At 43.4% G+C, this 23070-nt stretch overlaps 1 protein-coding gene across 1 annotated transcript; it reads right to left on the bottom strand.

Annotated features, from left to right (window-relative positions):
* Positions 1-8119: 8119 nt before the first annotated feature.
* On the bottom strand, positions 8120-22968 carry RSL24D1 (ribosomal L24 domain containing 1). Its single transcript, XM_075006646.1, has 6 exons — positions 22833-22968; positions 20517-20630; positions 17429-17501; positions 14346-14409; positions 12791-12876; positions 8120-10104 (listed from the first exon to the last, which is right to left on the bottom strand). The coding sequence occupies exons 1-6, from the start codon at positions 22911-22913 to the stop codon at positions 10031-10033; spliced, it is 492 nt and encodes a 163-aa protein (XP_074862747.1). The 5' UTR covers positions 22914-22968; the 3' UTR covers positions 8120-10030.
* Positions 22969-23070: the final 102 nt, after the last annotated feature.

Raw genomic sequence — 23070 nt, 5'->3', positions numbered from 1 at the left:
ATGAGTGAAGGCAGAAATTCCCCTTGGTAACTAACTTTCAAGACAAATACACGCCCCCCACCACCCACACCCTGACATAGCCTGCAGGAGTTGTTTAGTTCAGCCCAAAATCCAGTAAAGTTTTATTGTTGAGTTTTCTCAGAGTACTTGAGAAAGCTAAGTGTTTGGAGTTTTAAGCAACTTAACCAACATCTATGTCTCAGAATATACACCTGGAACAGGCAGCAGTCAGTTGTACAAAATTAACTTTCCTCATTTCCACCGGACTCACGCTACCTGCTGCTGAAAGTGTCCCTCTAAAGAGCAAATGCTAATAAAGGATTGCTACAACATTCCTTTGTCAACACTTTACATAAGCACAGGGACGGTATTTCCAACTTCCCTAGACATGGGTGGGAATTTGTGACAACTTTCTTTGTGACCAACAAGCAGACAAATGTCCTACCAAGAAGCCACCATTAGAAGCAATGACAAAGAGGACTTTTGTAGGTCTGCAAGTTTAAGTTACACCAGAAAAGCAGATGACAGGACTGGGTAAATCAGAGTAATTGTTAGCTCTACAAAGAACTTGCACTGATTCTAAAAGCTAGGTGACAACTGTAACGACAAGGCATGGACACTCATAACGATGCAGGCAGCCCACATCTACTTTTGTGCATAGTTTGTTTCCCATACAACTGTGATTTCACAAATAAATCACACAAATTAAGAACTGGCTCTGATGTCCTCAGATACGTAACAATCCACCTCTCCACTGCCACATGAATGTGTGCTACCTCTAAATGTAATGAAATGGCTATTGCTTGATCTTGAAGAATACTGAGGCCATTTTAACAAATGACACTTATTAAAGTCTCCCTGTATTTTACTGAGCTAAATATAAGATGACAAGGCCCAAACAGGATTTATGGACAAAGTTTCCTGAAACTTTGTTTCCATTCTGCCTTCCAAGACCCTAGTATTGTTTTAGTACTCTGTTAAATAGTCCTGCTGCTTTATTTGTTCAAATGATGATGTTAGTCAGACACATTCAATATATAAAGTTAAAATAAGTTAGACACATTCAATATATAAAGTTAAAATAAACTAATTTTACCGCCTTTTCCAACCAACACTAAATCACCAATTTTCTATGATTTGAGCAGTTGAATACATGATGAATTATTTCAGTTTTATTCAGACTAATTACTACTCAATGAAAAATAAGCTTATACTTTGTCCTTTTATTTTGTATTTTTTAAAAAAATACATGATTTAAAGAATAGGTAGACTAAGATTTAAACAAAAACGTCAGCAGCTGATTTATTTCTCCCTCCTGCCTACTCTAGTGGCATTGCAGAGCAATCCATAACAAATTTAGGCTGGTGGAGGAGATTGAATTTTCTGAGACTACAGTAGCAATTAAGAGGAATTGAACAGATGAGCTTGAAATAACCCTTAGGGTACAAGCAGCCAGACCTATTAACTGTTGTCTGTATTACTTTTTCCTGCCTTGTTACACACGTGACCATGTCAATACATTTAACTACTTCAGGTTCCTTTATTTCACAAAATCATAGAGATTTAATGCATGTTCTAAGCAACATGATTTAATCACTTACAGCATTAATACTATCTGAAGCCAATTAGCAATATTTGTTGCAATATAGATGATCATTGGTGAAATAATATTGCAATGTGTCTGAACAGCATCTGATACCTTTCATGAACCTGTCTTAATTACCAACACTAATACTACTAAATATATAAAAGTCAAAAGTATTGTATAATCTTTTTTACGATGTCAAGTAATTATTTATAATTTAAAATGTAAATAATATATAATTTATTTTTTGGTAATTTATTGCCAAAATAATCTTTACTACCTGTAACGGCTTCAATGCTAAACACATCTCTAGAATTACAATTGGCCTGAAATCTAAGGCTACGTCTACACGTGAAGCCAACGTTGAACTAGCCTATTTTGATGTGGCGACATCGAAATAGGCTATTTCGATGAATAACGTCTACACGTCCTCCAGGGCTGGCAACGTCGGTTCAACATCGACGTTGCGCAGCACCACATCGAAATAGGCGCTGCGAGGGAACATCTACACGCCAAAGTAGCACACATCGAAATAAGGGTGCCAGGCACAGCTGCAGACAGGGTCACAGGGTGGACTCAACAGCAAGCCGCTCCCTTAAAGGGCCCCTCCCAGACACAGTTGCACTAAACAACACAAGATACACAGAGCCGACAACTGGTCGCAGACCCTGTGCATGCAGCATGGATCCCCAGCTGCAGCAGCAGCAGCCAGAAGCCCTGGGCTAAGGGCTGCTGCACACGGTGACCACAGAGCCCCGCGGGGGCTGGAGAGAGAGCGTCTCTCAACCCCTCAGCTGATGGCCGCCATGGCGGACCCCGCTATTTCGAAGTTGCGGGACGCGCAACGACTACATGGTCCCTACTTCGACGTTGAACGTCGAAGTAGGGTGCTATTCCCATCCCCTCATGGGGTTAGCAGCTTCGATGTCTCGCTGCCTAATGTCGATGTTAACATCGAAATAGCACCCAACACGTGTAGCCGTGACGGGCGCTATTTCGAAGTTAGTGCCGCTACTTCGAAGTAGCGTGCACGTGTAGACACAGCTTAAGACTTGTCCCATCCCCGGTATTAGAAGATGCAGCTCTCTCCCATAACCCTGCTTAAGAAAATGATTTCCTGTAAAACATCTGCAGTGTTTAATACTATTCCACTACATGTCTTAGTAATTCTCACATTTCTTTCACAATATATTAATCAGTACCTCTACAGGAAATAAAACATAGGTTTGTTCCTATATAAATGGAGGACCCAGAAGGTTTTTAAACAGAAACACAAGTTGTCTTTTACATCTAGGAATTCTGGTCACACCTAACCCCTGAGTACTCCATGGACAACACCAGGTCGACAAAGCAAGAACTAAGGAAGAAATCCTGACAATGGAATTGAACTTCATCCCAACTGTTGGGGTAAGCCCTACTGAATAAAACACTTGGGCGATGTCTACACTAGAAGCATCTGTCAACAGAAGTTTCTGTCGACAGGGAAATCTCAAGAGAACCTCTGTCAACAGGCTGCATCTCCACACAACTTGCTCTGTCAACAGAACTGCCAGACTGCACTGCCCTGTGGTGCCAGAAAGCGGAATGACAGCTCTGCAGAGGGTTGCCCTGCAACCGGAAGCCCTCTGTCGAGGGATTGTTATGCCTCAAATTTTTGAGGGATAATACTGTCGAGGAAAATGGAGGGTTCTGTTGCAACTCTGTCAACAGAATGCTTTAAGTGTGTAGACGCTCCCTGAGTTATGTCGACAGAAGACCCCTTCTGTCGACAAAACTCTGTAGTGTAGCCCCACCTTTGGAGAAAGCTCTAATGGCTGAAGATTCACACACAACTCAGACATGACACCCTGAATGAGTGGCCCGCAAGAACAGGGAAGACCAGTCTTAACCAGATTATTTCTCAAAAAGACTAAAGAGAAGACAATGTTTTCAGACAGAGAGAGGGGGAGCAGAGCCATGTGTGTCCAGGGGTGCAGCACAGGTAAGTGCTGCCCATCACCCAGACGCCGTGCCTCCACACATCTCCTGCATCCCTTCCTTCCTGTGCCCATCCCACCTCCTACTGCACACCCTGACCCTGGCTCCTGCCCCTCCCTCCCAGACCCCACACCTCCTGCACCCATTCGTCCCATTTCAGCCCAGACTGTTCGTTTTTAGCTTCCGGGAGAGCGCCCTGATTTAAAACAAGAACAGGCTAAATGTCCCATATATTGCAAAGCCGGGACCGGAATTTTAAAGAGACAGCTCTTTAAGCAGAGGGGGCTGTCTGTTTAAACAGCTAGCTGGAGAGGCTGGAGGCAGGTGGGCTCTTTAAGCAAGTTGTTTAAAACACTCTGTTGCTGGCAAACCTTGGGGTGATGGGAGCAGGAAGAGGGCAACGGGTCAGCAGCCAGTGTCAGGCTGCCTGGCTGCTGTGCACTCTTAGCTCACACTGCCTGAGAAAGACAGAGTAGGCTGTGTCTCAGTTTGCTCCCACAAACACTGCTGCCAGGTAATAGGACTAGGGCAGGGAGGGCAGCACCCCATGGTGGGGAATGGGTGGCAGCTACATGGGGGAAAAGGGGACAGCTGTTGGGTGGTTGCACTTAGCTTGGTAGCCCACAGGCAGCAGCAAACAGGAAAGTCTCTAGAGTAAAAGGCAGTTTGACCCAGGCCAGGGGTCAGATGGATCATGAGTTTGGAGGAGGCCCATGAAGAGTTGGGGACAGGGCTCAGGAGGGAGCAGGGACAGGAAGAAGAGGACAAAAAAGGTTAGCCATGGAGACAGGCTAGTAGGGCTGGATTAACTCTTCAGCAGGCCAGGGCTATTAGATTATGTGGGGCCCTCTATCTTCTGGGGGTGAGCACAAAAATAATGTGCCCTCTATCTTCTGGGGGTTCAGAATATACTGGGGGGGGGGCTCCAAACTGGGCCAGAAGGCTGAGGTGTGAGATGGCGTGAGGGTGCTCCAGCTAGGAGTGCATGCTGAGGTAGCGCCTGGGATGAACAGCTTAGGGGGCTCCAGGAGTTTGGAATGTGGGAGGGGGCTCAGCCTGGCCCACTGATGGATGTGGGGGGCAAAGGGAGCAACTGCCCAGAACCCCAAGCAATTTAGATGGGCCCAGGAGCCCCAGACCCCTTTAAATTGCTCAGGTAGATGGGGCTGGTGGAACCCCCTCCCCCTTTCGGGAGGCTAACCCCCTGCTCCATTCTTCCTGACTGTGCCCTCCCTGAAAGGCCAGAGCCACAGCCACCCAACCTTTGAGAGGAGGTGGAAAAAGGTGAGGTGATGGGAGAAATAGGACGAGGGTAGGTATTTTGGCTGCCCCACTTTGCACAAGTGTTAATGGTTTAGAAGGGAAAAAAATTCTTTTTACAACACAATTATTTTGGAGTTTAGTAGCTATCTGAAAACTTAGTTTTTTTAAAAAAAATATTCTGTTACTTTACTAATTGATGCATGGTAAATTACAGACTGGAAGAACTTTGCCATTCATCCTGCTTATTTGTTTGACTTTTCAATTAGAGTTGGATTTCCAGATAAGTGATTTCCATGAAGCGTTAGCATTTGTTTGGGAAGGGGTATGTGAACCATTAGGCTGCAGCCCATATCTTAATCTGGCCCTGCCCCAGGGAATGAGGGAGGTAAATAGGCCAGGACTGCAGGGAAGGGGTGGCCCATAAGCAGTGACTATGAAACAGTTTCTTTTTATACTACTGCAAAAACATCAAATGGCTTATATTGTTCCAGAACCCAGCCCCAGGGCTCCTCCTTTCTCCCAGACTCCTGTCCACTATCCCTGACTCCTGCCCTCCTGCACGCACCCCCCCACCAGCCCTGACTTCCAGCTGCTCACTCACATATCCCAGACCTCCCCCACGTTCCCTCAGCCCCCTACTCTGGCTCCTGCCCCCCACCCCCTCCACCAGCTCCCATCCTACCAGCCTGCACTCTAGAGGACAGGAAGAGGACGACAAAGCAGGCATTTCTATAGAGCCATAACCACTTCATTGTAGACATATGAAGGGACAGAAGTTTGACACTGTGTACATTCAAGCCCAAGGCATTTATTACACACAGCTGGTGGAGTGTCACTTCACTTGTTAGGCTCAGTGAAACTGACAGACTGTGGCCAGAATCCAGCCTAATACCATATCAGGATCTTGGCCCTTCAATAAATATTTTTAACTTGTACCTGAGCGGAGAATACGAATGAAGGGCTGCAATGAATATGCAGCACCTCATTAGGCTAATTCTCCCGTGGCAACTTCACAGTTACAAACTGAAGTGCTGACATGCCGGGTAGCCGCGGGCACTTCAAAGTTGCACAGGTGCGTTGCATATTGACGCTTCGAAGTTTGCAACTTTGAAGTTGCTGCGGGGAGAATTAGCCTAATGAGGTGCTGCATATTCATCACAGCCCTTCAGTTCCTTCAGAGAAGGGGCTAGTGCAGACACAGCCCAGTGTCCCATATTTCACATAGGGAAATAGTGTCACTCCATCCTACCCAAAATCCTGCACCCCTCTCCTGCTCAAACCACCCCCCAAGCTTGCTCCTGCACCCCAATCCAGTGCAGCCCCCTCCACCCCAGCCTGCTCCTGCACCCTCCCCTCCTGCCCAGATCCCCCTCATTTCTCAGCTCTCTCCACCCAGACACAAGCCAAGCCAAGCCAAGCCAAGCCCACATCCTGGCATTCCTCTCCCTCTCCTAGAGCCCAGAGGGGACAACAAAATGTATTAGCCCTGGTCCCTCTGGGTTCTGCGGCTGGAAAGCAAGGGGAATGAGGGAATGTATCTGTTTTTCAGTTGGCAACCACCTCAGTGAAGTGTGGGGCTTTTGTTTGCTTACTTGCTTCTCACTTGAGCAAGGCACTGATCTGTAGTCCCATAAAGTTTGTTTATAACCACCATTCCTGGCCATCAGTATTCTGTGCTGTTATTTAGCTCTAATTTACCCCTACATGTCTTCTAAGAGACCAGTAAGTAGTGGAAGCAATGGCAATGCTGCTAGACAATACTGACCTCCTGTGGTCCAGTAAATTCTCTCATTCAGCTCTAGTCAGGTCCCGAGGATGCTGGATTACAGAGGTTCAACATCTAACACTATTTTGTAGGCAAGCATCTTCCTAAGATTATAACTCTGACTGATGAAAGACCGAGTAAACATGTCCATAAATACCAAGAGAGAATTTGAATGACTTAACATGCACAAAAAAAGTGGATAAATATAAACATGGCAAAACAGGTGCTATACTTCATAAGGCACTAAATGAACTGTGGGATATGATTCTGGACTTGGAGAACCACAAATACTTAAAAAAAAAGTTGAGCCCAGTGTTCTACCTGATATTCTCTCATTAAAGAAAGCTCCAACCTGCAAGCTGTGTGAGCTCTTTCTAAATACACATGCTGTATTTGCCTATGCAACCCTGGCAATACCATTATTTAAAGAATTTTCGTAAGTATTTCCCAATATCTGGAATTTGACACCAAGATTTTTTCTTGAAGCTTTCTTTCATGAATCCCTTTAAGTCTGGGACTGAAGGAAGCGCTTTCAGAAATGTAGCCATTTGGAAGCTAAAATTTTGTCTAGGTGGGTACCAATTTTGCCTTCAAGAGTCTGACGGAAAGTCCAAAGTGGATAGGGAGAATCAACTTCCCCAATGCACAAAGTAAAGAACACCACAAATTCTAAACAACTCCTCAGCCCTAACACACCGTACATTAGAGGTTGGACGGCCCCAAAACTGCTGCTGCACACTGTTATATTGGAAGGTCCAACGCACCAGAAGTGGCTCCCAATGCCTGCCCCCTCCCCCCTTACTCCCAGTGCACAGCTGCATTAGTTCCATTTTCAGATGCTCTTCATACCTACAAAGGAAGGAAAATCTGAAAAAACTCCATACTATCCATCACCTGCCAAGAATTAGGTCCAGCCTGCATGTCATCAATATGGTCTGATGCACTCTGAAAATAAATATTCCAAATATCTGAGCTCTACAGTATTACAGTAACTGAAATACAAATTTAACCTGTGATGTCCTTTTTCCATTATTTTTTTCTAGTGTAAGCTCCCTGTTAGGGCACATTTCAAACTACAAAACTAACATTTGAACAACAGAAATTTCAAATTCTTTTTTTTTTTTTAAAAAACAGTTAGTCGTCACACATCTTAAAATGTTGATGTGCCAGACAAGATAGGATTTAAATCCTTTTCTAATTTATAACTAGAACTTACCGCAGCCCTTGAGGCTCTTGCAGTGACTGCAGCCAGAGTCCTTGCAGTACCAATCTTCTTGGAAAGCAATTCCACCATCTTCAGCCCAGTATTAAAACAAATTACCTCTCTCCAGATTCAGTCACAAAAGAAAATTTTCTAAGAGATAAATCACTAACAACAATAGCTTTAGCAAGGCCTGCTGTTCAAACAAGAGTGAATCAAAACCTCACAAAGCAGAACCTTCTCTCTCAAAACAATGGCGCCTTTTTTTCAGTCTTCTTCCGGGTGTTTCTGCAAGATGTCCCAAAAAGGTGAGTCCTAGGTCACTGCGTTTTTGTGTAACTCGAATCCCTTTATTTGTACATACTTTAAATCAGGCATCAATTTAGAACTTTCAACAGTACTTCAATACATTAGATTACGTTCACTGCTTTGTTGCTCCAAACATACACAAAAGTTATTTCATTTCTTATATGATATACGACAAAGATATCAGAAATGCAGCATTTTAAATGTATGTAAAGGGATACTTAACATACATATGCACAATGCTCAAAACCAGACACACTGGTACCTTTCAAAGGGAATATATTCTTTGCCTTGGTGTAGTCTAGCACTCCCCTTCATTCTAGAGTACATTTTAGCGCTGACTGATTTCACCCTATCAGCATGTTTCCTGGCTAAATATCAGATGATTGAGGCAGCATTAAAAATCAGCATTTACATGGTAAACAATTCATATCAGTCAGCCAAGGCACCGATCATCAGGTTTATACAGCCTCTATGTCTCACACTTATGACATATTACAAATCAATTTTACTTCCATGTAATAAACTGTAATTGTTATTCATATAATTGTAATTTACATGCTTTAACACCAGTTGAAACTAAGCATGCCAGAGTTTAGAATATTCTAAACTGATCTTGAAGTCAAGTGGATCTACATTTTTGAATCCAAGCAGATCAGTTTTCCCCACAGTGTGTTTTTGGAAGTACAAACTGTAATTCTATTTTAATTAAAAATAAACAGCATATACATATAAGGTAGTTTTCCAGCTGAGTCTACCTTTTATTCATATCAGGAATAAAACTGTAAACTATAATTTTTCAGCGTAAGCAGAAGTAACACAGTGTAAATGATAGCTCAAGTGTTTTTGAAAGGCTTCCCTAATCTGGTGTTGATAGTTGTCCACTGAAAGATTTTTACCTGAGTGCAATACTGACAACACTTTGGATAAAGAAAATACTACTATGAACATCTAGCATATGTATATTTTAAAACTTTTTCATCAATATGATTTCAAGAGGTAAGTTACATTATACCTGGTAAAAAGTCAGATTTATTGTATGTTTGAACTAGCCTGGTTTTGTGTCAAGTTCCAGTGGTTATACAGACGATAGTTTTGGTCTTCAAACTGGAAGCCATCATTCTGTCCACATCCTTCTCCAAATGATAATAAAATTGACATTGGTATTAGCTGTGTTAGTAGATTATGCTAAATCAAGCCGAGTTTTTCTGAACATGCCAGGAAAAATACATAAAAGCACTCTCCACTGTTACTTTTTAAGGAGTCTATTTTCCTCTAGTGGGATACCGTAGAAGGGCTACGGTTCCACTGCAGTAGAGACAAAATATGATTCTGCCATCCCTTGTAGGTGCAAAGATGCAATTTACCCATCACTAGAGGGGTATGGCATACCAAATTAAAAAAGTCTAGGACCAAAGTCTACCGAGGAAAAACGACACCGAAGTCAATTATACCTTCAATTACAGCAAGAAAGATAAAAGGGTAATTATACTGTCCCTCATTGCAGGGATAGAGAAATATGTTATCTCAAACGAAAGGTTATGTTATGCATCACTGATAATAAGGTTTTGTATAATTACAGAATTACAAAAAGGATGGTCCAAAACCATTCTCCACAGGACAGCCACTTCATACCGATTACCTCATTTTTATAATTACAAGCACTACTGGATGATTTGCAAAGTAACTTTTGCTACGCAAAGTGCATTTTTCTCCTAATTAAGAGAGCTGCCTTAAAAGATGTAATCAAACACAACCTCTGGTGCTCCTCGCACATAACAGACCACAAAAAAGCAAGACATGCACCTGGAGTGTGTTTAATCACCCTTCATTTCAAAGAACAAATGAATCAATAATGCACAAATCAGAACCTGAAGAGGAGAGTCAAAAGCAATAAGTAAATTGAGGGGTAAAGAAAAAAAATGACAAAGTTTTAGGACTCTTCTTCCATAGCTACATCCTCTTGCAATTTCTGCACCATTTTCTCCTCCAGCCGTTTTGCTTTGCCTTCAAAAGAAAATACAAAATCAAGATAATTTAAAATTCAAGAGACTTCACTGCACAATTTTTCTCCTTAAAGGATGTGTTTGTCCTCAAGCAAACATTTTAGGCAGAAGATACTTTTATTTAACAAACTTGTCTAAAGGGAATTCTCAAATTAGAGCAGCCAGTTGACATATATTTATTATGACCTCTACCATCAGCTAGCCAGATTGAAGAGGTTTTGACAAAAAACAGAGCTGTCACTACCTTTATGCAACAACTAAAATCCACTTCACTTTTGCACAATACACTGAACATTCCCCTCTTCTAGCACAAATGGAATTTCGTGAGTTGGCAATAGCAAACAGAAATTGATATAATAGTATGCACCGCTTTGGTAAAGGGAGCAAAACAGATCACTCCTTCTAACTCTGGAGAACTGTCTCAGCAAAAAGGACACCAAAAGGAGAATTAAAGCAGGGTGAAATGTAGGCCAAGGCACTTTGCTCTTTTATAATGCCCACTGTTCACATGACAGAGACATATTACTAGACATATTAGAAAGCATGTGTTGTAATAGATTACATTAGCATAACCATATAAAATAAGGAAATTTAAAATATATTTTATATCAACATTCACCCAAATCAATATGCTAATAAATTTTTCAAGGCATTGACAAATTTTCAGCTAACCTCCATTTTGCACGTGTACCACACATAAGGGTAGTTGTGTTCCAAACTACCTGATTTACATGCAACTGTCTGCAAAAGATGGAGACTGTTTGAAAACGTGTCCTATAGAGAGCATATGTAAGAACAAAACAACATTCAGAAATAAGCCAGTATCTACACAATCTATTTTACCAACTTCTTTTAATACATAATCTTGCATTTGTAGTCAACAATTTTAAATTACCAAACACACATTTGAGGGGAACAAATTTTTTCAACTCTGACTCATTTGGAGTAAGAAAAATGTGAACTTTGCTTAATAATGGAAACTATAGATTCCTGTCTGTGCATTCTTCAGATACATTTTAGTTAATATTACTGACCTATGTTTGAAATGGCTAGTTAGTTAGGGGTGTGACATTACATTTAATAAACATTTGAGATGTCACCTATAACAAAACACACAAGATGAGTGAGGTTCAATAACCTCACTCGCTCTGTCTTTCACATCCTGGGACCAAGATGGCTACAACACTGGGATTATTTGCTACTGAGTCCAACAGTTCAAGAAATCTGACACTGCCCTAATGTACAAGTTCAACTTCCATGGTCTGGACTTCCATAGTTCAGCAACATCTGTGCCCATAGGTGCTCCTGGGGTGTAGCACTCATGGAGAAAAGCCAGGCCCCTGAGCTCAGCAACTCCTCTCCTCTAGCCCTCCTTTGCCCACCCACAAGAGATTCCAGAGCACCACAAATAGCTCAGTTGCAGCACTCGGGCTCAGGGAGGAAAGGGAACAGGGAGGCTTGCGGGAAGAGGAATGGTTGCCACACAACCATCAACGCCGCACAGCTGCAGTGGGGCTCAGTGTACATCGTCCACCCGCCTCTTCCCCTGGTCAGCTAATGCAGGCCCCACAGCTAGTGGCAGAGGAGGGGCCATCAATGACCTCCCCTGGTCTGGCAGATTTCCTAGCTCATCGCTGGTCGGGTTCCAAAGGTGCCAAACCAGAGGTATAACCTGCAGGCTAGTTCAGTGTGTAACAGACTGAATTTAAAACAACAGAGACCACAGAACTAAGTTCAGCTGATTTTCTGATACTGCTGAACATGAATAGGTAACAGATCCTGGACCTCTGCCTACCAGGATGAAGGACAGCTAGGGGGAAATTGTTCTTGTGGGGGGGAGGAGAAGGAAAGAAACTACGTGTGGAGCTAGATTATGAAAGGAGCCCTTCTGTTGGTGCACCAGTGCAGAAGTCAAGAAGGGTGATGGGAGGAGGCCTGGTCTGGCTAACAGGAAGGGACCAATACATACATGGCAGCAGCTGTTCTCAGGATTCAACAGCCAAACTGCATCTGTTTGGAATCTAGTTTGAAGTACTGTGGCTCTAGTTAAGTTGTTTGATTAGAACACAAAAAGCTTCTGAAGTGGAAAAACTGTCATGACTCAAAACCAGCTGCTTTAAAACATTAAAATTATCTTGTTATGATAAGTTCCACAAATGCGAAACTTAATGCCTTCCAGCAGGTGAAAGTGAGTAGTTACAGCAAGGTTTCCCAGCCCAGAAACTTCAAGGAGGTAGTGATCAGGTACCAAAGGTATTGTTCCCATGTCACCTTTTTCCTTGTTGTTAAATCAGAGGTAATGCAGATTGGAAAAAAAGCTGAGAACAACTGGGATAAAGACATAGAACCTGAACTACTTCTGGAAATGTTAGTCAAGTAAACACAAGAGGTGAATGTAACTCATAACTAATAACAAGCAATGCTGTGGCACCATAAAAACTAACAAATGTATTTATTAGGTAATGAGCTTTAAGGTGTTAGTCTTTAAGGTATTACTGGAGTGCCTGTAATTTGTGAAGCTACCGACTAACATGGCTACACCTCCGAGTCTCTTAACACTAAAAATATCCTAATTCTTTGTCTCCTCATCTGACGCGACTCATTAAAAGATGAATGTTGCTCAAAATAATTATAAATGAATGATCCAACTAAATAAACTAAATCAACTAAATAAACCCAGTTCTTACCTGCATGTGGAGCCCGAATGAGGTGTACATTTTGTTTGACTTCTTTGATGTCTTGTGCCTTCTGTAGCTCTTTGCCCTTCTTTAATCTGAGATAAAGAGGAGATTTAATATTAACGCTAACTTCTTTCTAAAAAATTATACACGTCACTCTGCATCATGCCTGTACAGAATGGATTCCATAACTTTGTGTGACTTCTGCAGCAGCTGAAGTGGAAGATTCAAGGGTTTCCCAAGCAACTGGCCCCAGGCACAGCCTCACCAACCATTGCTTGGGCAGCCCCTGACAGCTGGCCCCAAAGACGGACCACACAGTGGCCATGGCAGCTGGGCCTGGAACCTTCTGGGTAGCGGAAACAGGAGCAGTAGGAGCAGCTGCAGTTTGGCGGCCCCTGGCAGTGGCAAGTGGAGTGGCCCCAGGGTCTGCCCAAGCTCCGCACATTAGCAAAGCCTGGTCCATGACTCATGTGCGCTGTGGTGATACACATAAATAACTAATACTTGTACTACCATTCACATGTAAGGAGCAAATAGCCATTTAACATTTGTGAGCATCACCTCCATGAAGCAAGGACCATCTGTCCACAGTGTGCCTGTACAGCATGTGCAACCCAGAATTTCTAAGCACTACTGCAAATGCATATTCCTTTAAATTTTCTCCATCCCTGTGTGGAGTGAATTTTTTATGAGCATCATCTACAAGCCAGTGCGAGGATACACACACCAGTGGAAACAAAAAAACAGGTATATTAATTTTTAAAAAGTTACCATAGGAATCATTACTCCAGGCACTTTAGAACTCATAAGAACATAAGAATGGCCGTTACTGGGTCAGACTAAAGTCCATCTAGCCCGGCATCCCGTCTGCCGACAGTGGCCAGTGCCATGTGCCCCAGAAGGGGTGGACCGAAGACAATGGTCAAGCGACTTGTCTCCTGCTATCCACCTCCAGCCTCTGACAAACAGAGGCCAGGGACACCATTCCTACCCTTGGCTAATAGCCTTTTCTGGACCTAACCTCCATGAATTTAACTCACTACTCAAATTTCTACTTGAGAGAAATAAAAAATATCAAATGCACAAGTCAGTCAAAAACTAAAACAACAGCATTTTGAAAGAATAAAATTACAGTGAATACATGTTCATTGCAGGAAGTATCATGACAAAACAACACTTACAGTGTGTGCTGGGAGGTGTGGGCATGTGTTCGAGACAGACACTGTGTCCCACTTCGGTAAATCAGCACTCAGTGTGAAGCCTGCTGGTTCAGACACAACAGCAGCTGCCAACAATCTGTCCCATGCCCCACACCTGAGCCCTGCTGGGTCCTCCCAGACTCTCCACACAAAGGTGGAATACAAGGGGTAGGGAAAAATCCTGACATCAGTGCACCCACAGACTCTGCACAGCAAGCAGGAGGTTCCTGGGAGATGCTGATCAGGGGCTCCAAGGCACTGGGCAGTGTGGCACTGGGGAGAGGGGCACATGAAATATGTGGCACTTTATCTGTTGGGCAACTCCACAGGTTAGCGAGAACCTAACTCCAAATCCTTCTTACCTGTTCATGATAAATTTAGCTTGACGTTTTTGTTTGATCTCTTCCACTCTCTTCATTGCGTCAACTGAAACAAACAAATTTTTAAATCTATTTAATGTGTGTGTTGTTTGATAATCCAATTAATATCATGAAACAATTTACCTAGCACTGTTTTAAAAGCACATTTTACTTGGTGTTCCTTAATATGCATGCCACCTAGAATAAAGATTATACCAAAGGAAGTCTCTCGTTGCAATGTAGTATTGATGGATACTATTCTGCAGGTAGAGAAAGGACCGTCTCTAGGGATGTGCAGGGTCCAGGACAAATTAGAAATGTCCCCCTCCCCTCTGCCATGGCAATTCTTCCCTCAAGCCCCAGTCATGCCTCTTCCCACCCTTCCCCCCCCGGGGGCATCCTGTCCCCATACCTCCCTGCCACCACAGAGCCAACTTGGACCCCGCAATACAGCTCCTCAGTGCCCCTCACCTGCCAGTGGCCCCACAATAACTCCATCCCCTCTCTATCAGCTCCTGCCACCCACTGCAAACAGCAGCAAGAGGTGTGAGGTTGGCAGCCAGTGCATGCTGCGCACTCAGAGCCAGTGTCTATGGAAAACACAGGGCCCGGGGCAATTGCCCTGATTGGCCATACCTAAAGGACGGCTCTGGGTAGAAATTATCAACAATTTTGCTTTTCAATGTCAATTCAAGCTTCTACTTTGTCTGCACCTCTTATCCCTTCCATCACTTTTCACGACTGATGACTTGTGTTTCCAAATCGCCATTATCCAAATGGCGTTAGCCTTCTCTTCTTAATAATACTGGTCTCACATGCCACGGAAATCATCACGACAAACACATCACAAATTGGTACAGAATGGATGGGAGCACAAGAACAGGGCAACTCAGCTTTAAAAGACAGTAGGAGATAGACAACCACTGAAATACAGGTTGAACCTCACTAACCCAAAATTCCCTCATCTGGCAACATGTGAAGTCTGGCATGATTATAGTTATTTTATCATGGGCGTGGCCAAGTTTCCTGTGGTCCCATAAAGTTTGTTTAGTCACCTGTCCTGGCTCTCAGTGTTCTGTGCTGTTATTTAGCTGTAATTTAGACCAAGTGTATTCTAAGAGCTTAATAAGCAGCGGAAGTGTTGGTATGTGCTAGACAATACTGATTTCCCATGGTTCTGCAAATTATCTCACTCAGCACTGGTCAGCTCCTGAGAATGCTGAACAAGAGAGGTTCAACATGTATAATGGTTAAGAATGCAGTTGGGAGTCTATGCGCTGATTCGCTAACAGTTCTTCAAAGCACTATGTGAAACCTAATGCGTGCCTACAGCCCCACCCCTGCAAAATGTGGAAACTTTTGTACAGTGATGTGAAATACAAAACAAAATAAGGAAGATCAGTTTAATCTAAGGTGCAGCTGCACAATTCCAGTAAAATATGCTCTTCTCCCATTTCCAAATCTCCTGTCTATAATTCAGGGGTAGGAAACCTCCAGCCCACGTTTAATTTCTTCCATGCTGTGGGCCAAAAGACCTGAGCTTTGCTTCCCTTCCCCACTTGGCTGGAGCTACAAGCACTTGCTCAGGGAACCTTGGCATGCTGATCTTGTTCACAGGCATGGTCCCCACAGCTCCTACTGGCCAGGAACCGCAGCCAAGAGATGCTGAGGATGCTACCTGCTGCCCTCCCAAGGGGAGCAGGGATGTAAGCATCACACACCAAAATCCCATGCCCTGAGCCTCCTCCTGCACCTTAATTCCCTCCCGGAGCCCACACCCCAGCCTAGAGCCTCCTCCCGTACCGCAAACCTTTCACCCCCAGCCTCACCTCACAGCTCACAGCCCCAGTCAGAGCGTACACTCCCTGCTCCAGCCTGGAGCACTCTCCTGCACACTGAACCCCTCCTTTTTGGCCCCACGCCACAGCCATGGGGAAGCTCCAAGCTGCTGGGGCTGTGAAACCCATGACTAATTTTTTCTGGGGCCAGTGGCCCTGGAAGGAAAAAGGTCCCCTGTCCCTGCTATAATTAATTAGATCTACAGTTGAGGTAGGCAGCACAGGTAGACAAAGAAACTCCACAGAGCAAATATGCTGTCACATCAACACGCTAAGTTTTCTTTTTAATGTAAACAATGTAAAGACAACCTAAGCATCACTTCGAGATAACGTTTTATATGACAAGTAAAAGTAACATGACAGTCATAACAAAAACTTGTCAGTTGCTTTCTGTTGGGACTGGAAGTTTTTAAAATGAAAAAACTGGATCACTTGTGCAGACAAATCAAATGTTAGTTAACTTACTAGTAAAGATATAATACATGCTTATACGATAAGCAAAATAAAATTGTGGAAACACTAGAAGCGAGTTACTGATTAGGTGACTACCGTTACTTGAAAATGAAGCAGGAATCTTACAGCATTTGGGTCTTGTGAAAAAGGAAGAACACGTTTTTAAATGACTAAGCTCTTCAACTATTTACTATTTTGTTGCTGAAACAACTGCAAAATTAATTTTTATATCGTTAAAAGATCTGTCTTCTGATTGCTACAGGAGTGAAGCTTCTCCCTCCCCACTCCCCCAGTGGCACACACATAAAACTTTTAGACCAATTCACTATGGGTTTTTCTTCACTTCCATCTGAGGAACCAGATAATAGCCAGTCATAGGAAAGTCAGTGACCATGAAAGATTAGTGATCTGGTTTGTATGGCAAATCTTGTGCTCCTAGTGATAGGACTGGGACAAAATGATGAACACAACCCAAGTCTAGAGGTTTTAAAACGGTACTCAGTTATAAATTCTCACTATCATACTTCTCCCTCAAATGCAGTATGACTATCCCATCTTCTTAATTTTATGGCTTTTATTGGGGTTTCTGAGTCTTTTGGTCAAATGGCTCATTTCTAAAAACTAACAACAAGAATGTTTTTGGTAAAAAGCTATACATCTTCGAAGCTGTAGTAATCTACTGTGTAGGTATGTATTTCGAACTTGTGCAATACATATCAAAATGCCTAACAATTGAAGTATTAATGACAATGTGTTAAACTTTGCTTGCTTTCTAGATTTCCTAGAACGACTTACCAGTTTTGCTCCACAGCTCTCTCTGGTATTTCAGTGGTTCATTTCTGCGTTTTTCAAACTCAAACGAATTATCCTGTTTAAAAAAGGAAACTGAATACAGTTTACATGTATATGGAGTAAGTGGGCAATATGTAATTTTAGGAACAGGTGGCTGTATAAAATTATTATCCACAATTTACATTTGTGTAAAGAAATCAAAAGGACTTCAACATAAAACTCCCTTCATTTTATCTAACAATACAATTATATATCTTGTTCACTCCATTATATGCATTTCTGTAACCCTAAAACAAAATAATGTAAATACAAAACAGCTTAGCAGCTCTCAAAACAATACTAATTTCTGCTACATATCATTACACTCTAAACTCGATACTTCTAAATCCACTTTTGTGTCAGATATTTAAGGGAAGTATCTTTTTTCTCCCCACCACCACATCCAAAGCAGACACGGGACGCAACATAGCCATTTTCTGAGGTAATACTGAGTCTTGGAAGGGGGATGTAAAAGTCAAGAGCCCTATTGTGATGGCTAGGAAGGAACCCATTGAAGACAGCAATGTAAGAGATAGAATGATGTACTCTGACCTATGTTGTTACTATGTTAACATAAAGGAACAAAGGGGAGAAAGGACAGGCATGAAAGAAATACCGCAAACAAACAAAAGGAAGCAGGCGAGCAAATGGATGGCCTCAGAGATGAGTTAACAACAAGAATGTGTTGCCGGTGATTATAGGTGGGCACTAGCCTTCCATTATGTTTACCACTACAGAGCTACCAGCAAGAGAGCTTGAGAACCACTGCCTAACAGACCTCTATGCTCTTCCCTTCCCTGCTCCCTTCATGTAATGAAAAACACAACCAGGGACTTCTCCATTCAATGGGGCAGCCCCATTCTGGACATGTGGGGGCTTGAATCAACACCTCCATCTTCACATAAGCAAAGGATTCTTTCTATGGCTATATCTACACGAGAAGCCTCTGTTGACGGAAGTCACTATCAGAAGGGATTTCCCAGCAAAACTTCTGATGACAGAAGGGCCCCGGAGCATCTAAATGGCTGTTTTGTCGACAGAGGCGTTATAGCTCTCCCTGTTCAGGTATAACACTGCCAGCGGATGTGCCAGGTCTAGTCAACAAATTGTTGGCAAAGTGCATTTGGTATGTAGAAGTTCCGAGGTTTTCCCCAATGAAAGCCCAGTTTTGCTGAGAAAAGCCTCTCGTGTAGACAGTCTATGAGTTGAACAATGCACATACCATTTGCTGTGCTTCAAAAGGCAGAACAGCCACCACAGACTGCTTGACACAGTTCTCCCTGCTCCCATCTCCTCTATCATGTCCTACCCCATGACAATCATGACTTTCTTTTAGTTTCGAATTCCCAGGAGTCAGTCCCCCTCCTTCCTCACAAATTAATCCCTACATGCCTGCCTGTCTCTGGGCTTATTTTTGCCTTCTTCCTGTGGCTGCTGCTACATATCTTGATCTGGACATCCACATACTCAGTGAAGTAGTACCAGGAGTTCAGCAGCATTTAATCTTGTTGAGCTCCAGCACCAACCAGCTACTGAGAGCCCCACAGCAGCAACACTGCCAAGTGGTAATAGCTCAGCTACCTTCTGCTGTCAACTCCATGGTGCTACTAAGAAAGAGCCCTGTGGAGCTCCCTCTCAGACAGGATTTATGGCTTTGAGGTGGAGATTTTGGGGACCCTGCATGACCACCACCTCCCAAACAGCAAACATATTATCCACAATCCTCACTTTTTTTGTTCACCAGGGACAAGTCACAATTCTAAACAAAGACAACTTGATTTAACCTGAGAACAGAATGGGCAGTAATTCTCCTGAGTCAGCACCAGGCTGTTATGTACAACAGACCAACTAAAAATGGCATTGCAGGGGGGTTATTCAGTGATTCACAAATATATCATTTGTTCATTCCAGACCGTTCTTAGAAAAATGCTGAAGTACCACTTGTAAACCATCTCACGTAATTTACCTCCATTCACAGGCCTCATTTTAAAACAAAAACAAAAAATTCTTACTGAAGGTCAGATACTGGAAGACAAAAAAAGAAATTCCATTTTTTATCCATTGGCTGGAAGTACAAAGCTAACCTGTGAAGACAATACCAATCCATTAAACTCCTCTGTATTTGAACATCTTCGTTTGATAAACATCTTAACTGCAGGAAGAGAGACTGCAGAGCGCTAACAGCCAAATCATTTTACCATGCCTCTTAAAAGCTAGAGCTCCACACCCAGGAGCCGCATCCCTGATTGGTCACTATCCTACTCTTTTGCAAACCAACCTCAGATTGCTTACGGCTTGGAGAAACACTATATGTAGTTTATTGTCTAACTAGATGTAATTTAAGTTACATCCTTCTGTCAAAAATCACCTTTGTGTGGTGAACTTAAGAAGCAAAAGCATCATATGGTTCAACCTGTTGGGTGAAGAATGATGGGCCTGAAAAGCAGGGAGGAGATTTTGTTTTTTTGGAGTTAGGGACAAGGGGGTGAGGAGAACAACAGTCAGTGAAGCTAATTCTAGGTACAAGCAGGTGAAAATAACTGTTTAGGTTTTGTCCGTGCCACTGGGTTTCAGTTACCATATAAACAGAAAATAGAAATATTTTGCTCAACTGTAACATCTTTCGATCAATGATTCCAACACACTACAAAAATTTAAGGTTTGCTAAACCCAGGCTAAGAATACAGTACCCCTTTTTACAGACAATTAAGCATGGTTATATAAGCTATCTATGGCAAGCACCAGGAAAAGAATCCAGAACTCCACATTCTAATGTATGTTTTATTACAGGACTAATGTCTCAAACAAACCAAGGAGCATGAGCCCAAAGGTTCCAGAAGTTTGGCAGGATCTATAAGACCAAACTAGATTTTTAAACCCATTTTTACTCCCTGTCTCTGAAGTCAGAGAACCACTCGCATACACTGCCTGCTATGGCACCTGGGAGTAGTGCATGTGTAATGGTCATGTTTTGTTTTTATCTTGGGCCAGGACCTCAATGTGCATATTAGCACTTGTAACTTTATACCACGGAATAGTATCACTTGCTTACCACTGTCAATTCTTTACCAGCTGCTTTTCGGAAGGCTTTGGTCCATCTGACCTTCCTGGGGTTCCGTTTCTTCTTGAAGTTTTTATGGCATTTTGATCTGCAGAATCTGAAGACCTAACGGAAAATAAATACAGATATCCATAATCAAAGAACGCTATTCCTCATCCCATTCAACATGGTTAAGCTTAGTCATGTTACTCTACTGGCACTATTCAGTGTCAATTTAAAGGATTATCATCTGTCCCACTATTTTTTCCTTATAATGAAAATTACCAACCAAACTAAAGTTACAATGTACAGGACAGAATTTTTAGTTTTCATGGAAGCTGCTCCACAGCAAACAGCCAACAAGCCTTAGGCCTGGTCTACATTTCCACAGTAAATCAGTCTAAGTTATGCAAATTAAGTTACATGACTAATGTAACTGAAGTTGACTTTGTTACACATGCTTACTTCGCCTGCCTTGACCTGGGGACACTCACTGCATTGACCGCAGCAATACCAATCTGCCAAACAGTGAAGCCATACCAAGTCTAAACCTGAAGGATCTACCAGAAATTAATAAAATTCAGAACAATCATCATATCCAATCTGGCAAAAAACAAAAACACGTTGGTCAACTGGGTAGTAGGGAAAAATTCCTTCTCAGTGGCACAAGATCACAACAGACCAAAATAATTGGTTCTTTCCTAATCCCCAGGGTGGGAGCTGCTGATCTGGGTAAGAAAGGAGGCCAAAGAAAGAGGTACAGGACTTATTCACGGTCCCATCAATGGGCAGGTGCCAATGGGTTACATAAGCAACAAAAGACCATCTGCCAGCCTAGGAGATGCTTCCCTATCACCACCATGTACTTGCCCTTCTCAAGAGGAGAGTCCTTAAGAAAACCACTGTCATTTTCCCAGATGCCCAAACAAGGCCTGTCCCTATGTCCGTGTCATACCCCACCTCTGAAGTGGGAAGATGAGGGGTTGCACTTGCCAAGTTACTTGTGTTATAGCTCTGGTATGATTGGGTAATTTCATGTTAAACATACTTATTAAGCTTTACAGGATATTCTTTTCATAGTTTTGAAAAATAAATTTCTTATCAGTTATGCAGGTTACAGCATTTTTAAACTACCATTGGTTACAAAACTTTAAAACTGTTCTGTGAGTTTTCTATACCTCTAACCTCGACCTAGCACTTTTCTTACAGGCTAAAATTCTAACTGCACATAAACATCTTCAAGTTCTTCAAGATAGAGCTAAAAACATACTCAAACTACTTTTTAGGACTTGATTTCAACTTTAACACCCCAATTCACAAGACAGTTAAATTCAACTGAAACTATTAGGTACGGTACATGCGTAAGCATCTACTAAACATTTAAGAGCACACTTAAGTACTTTGCTGAATCAGTATCTAAACGTATGAAGCATTTTTAACCTAACACTAGTGCTTACAATGGAGCCAATGTGGATATTTATACGTTACCACATTAGTATTTTCAGCTTTGTTTAGGCAAAGGAGATTTTGCTTTAGTTACTCTTGAACTACATCTACTAATAGCGGGGGCAGGAATGGTGTCCCTGGCTTCTGTTTGTCAAAGGCTGGAGATGGATGGCAGGACACAAGTTGCTTGACCACTGTCTTTGGTCCACCCCCTCCAGGGTACCTGGCACTGGCCTCTATTGGTAGACAGGACAGTGGGCTAGATGGACCTTTGGTTTGAGCCACTAATGGCCGTTCTTATGTTACGTAGGAGAAAAAGAGTATGATTCCCCATGAGAACTAGCCCAGGCAATGACAGAAGAGTTGAGCGAGGCCTAGCACTACCCTCCTCACCCTGCGAGTCTCTAGCCTGGCTGAACCAGCGATATTCAACCTGTGATCTGCGCATACCTGGGGGTCCACAGACTATGCCTGCCGCTTCGTAAAGGGCCCCCACCCTGCCAGTGTAAATTCTTTAGAGGTCTGCAAGCGAAAGGAAGATTGGCAACCAGGCGGCTGCGTCGCCGCTGCTACCGAGGCACAGGCCAGATCCCCCAGCCCGAGCCCAACTACACCCCTGTGAAGCGGGCAAAACTCTGCGGCCTCCCGCAAGCGTCTGGGGCAGCCGGGCTGCGCTCTAACGGGCTGGAGCCGGTGCTCCCAACCCCGCCGCTAGAACACACACGGAGCGTGTAGACACCCCGGCCTGGCCTGCCCCCCACCCGAAAACAGCTGAGTAGGCTCCAACGCAGCCGGTCTTGGACCAACCCCACAGGCGACAAGCCAGCCCCGCCCCCGTCCTGCCGCAGCGCCGGGCCCCCCAGGCCGCGGCCCTGCCCATACCTTGCAGTCGTTACGCACGAACATGACCCCGTGTCCGGGGTAGATGGGGCCGGAGCAGAAGTAACATTTCTCTATGCGCATCTTGGCGCGGACTGATCCCTCCCGGCACCAGCCTCCTCACCACGCCACGCCGCGCAGCGCAGGAAGTGACGGAACTCACCTGACCGGAAATAGAGCCGTACGGCCCCTTTCCGCATAGAGCGTCTCCTCGACGAGGGAGAGCGACGTGAACTGCTCG

The sequence above is a fragment of the Carettochelys insculpta genome, chromosome 12 (genome assembly GCF_033958435.1).
Source record: "Carettochelys insculpta isolate YL-2023 chromosome 12, ASM3395843v1, whole genome shotgun sequence".
NCBI classification, from domain to species: domain Eukaryota; kingdom Metazoa; phylum Chordata; order Testudines; family Carettochelyidae; genus Carettochelys; species Carettochelys insculpta.
This window is presented reverse-complemented; position numbering and strand designations above follow the sequence as displayed.

Coding starts and splice junctions, on each gene's coding strand:
- RSL24D1 (XM_075006646.1), bottom strand. CDS start 22,913: ATGCGCATAGAGAAATGTTACTTCTGCTCCGGCCCCATCTACCCCGGA. Junction 12,877..14,345: donor GCTAAATTTATCATGAACAG/GTAAGAAGGATT, acceptor TCTTTATCTCAG/ATTAAAGAAGGGCAAAGAGC. Junction 10,105..12,790: donor CATTCGGGCTCCACATGCAG/GTAAGAACTGGG, acceptor TTTCTTTTGAAG/GCAAAGCAAAACGGCTGGAG.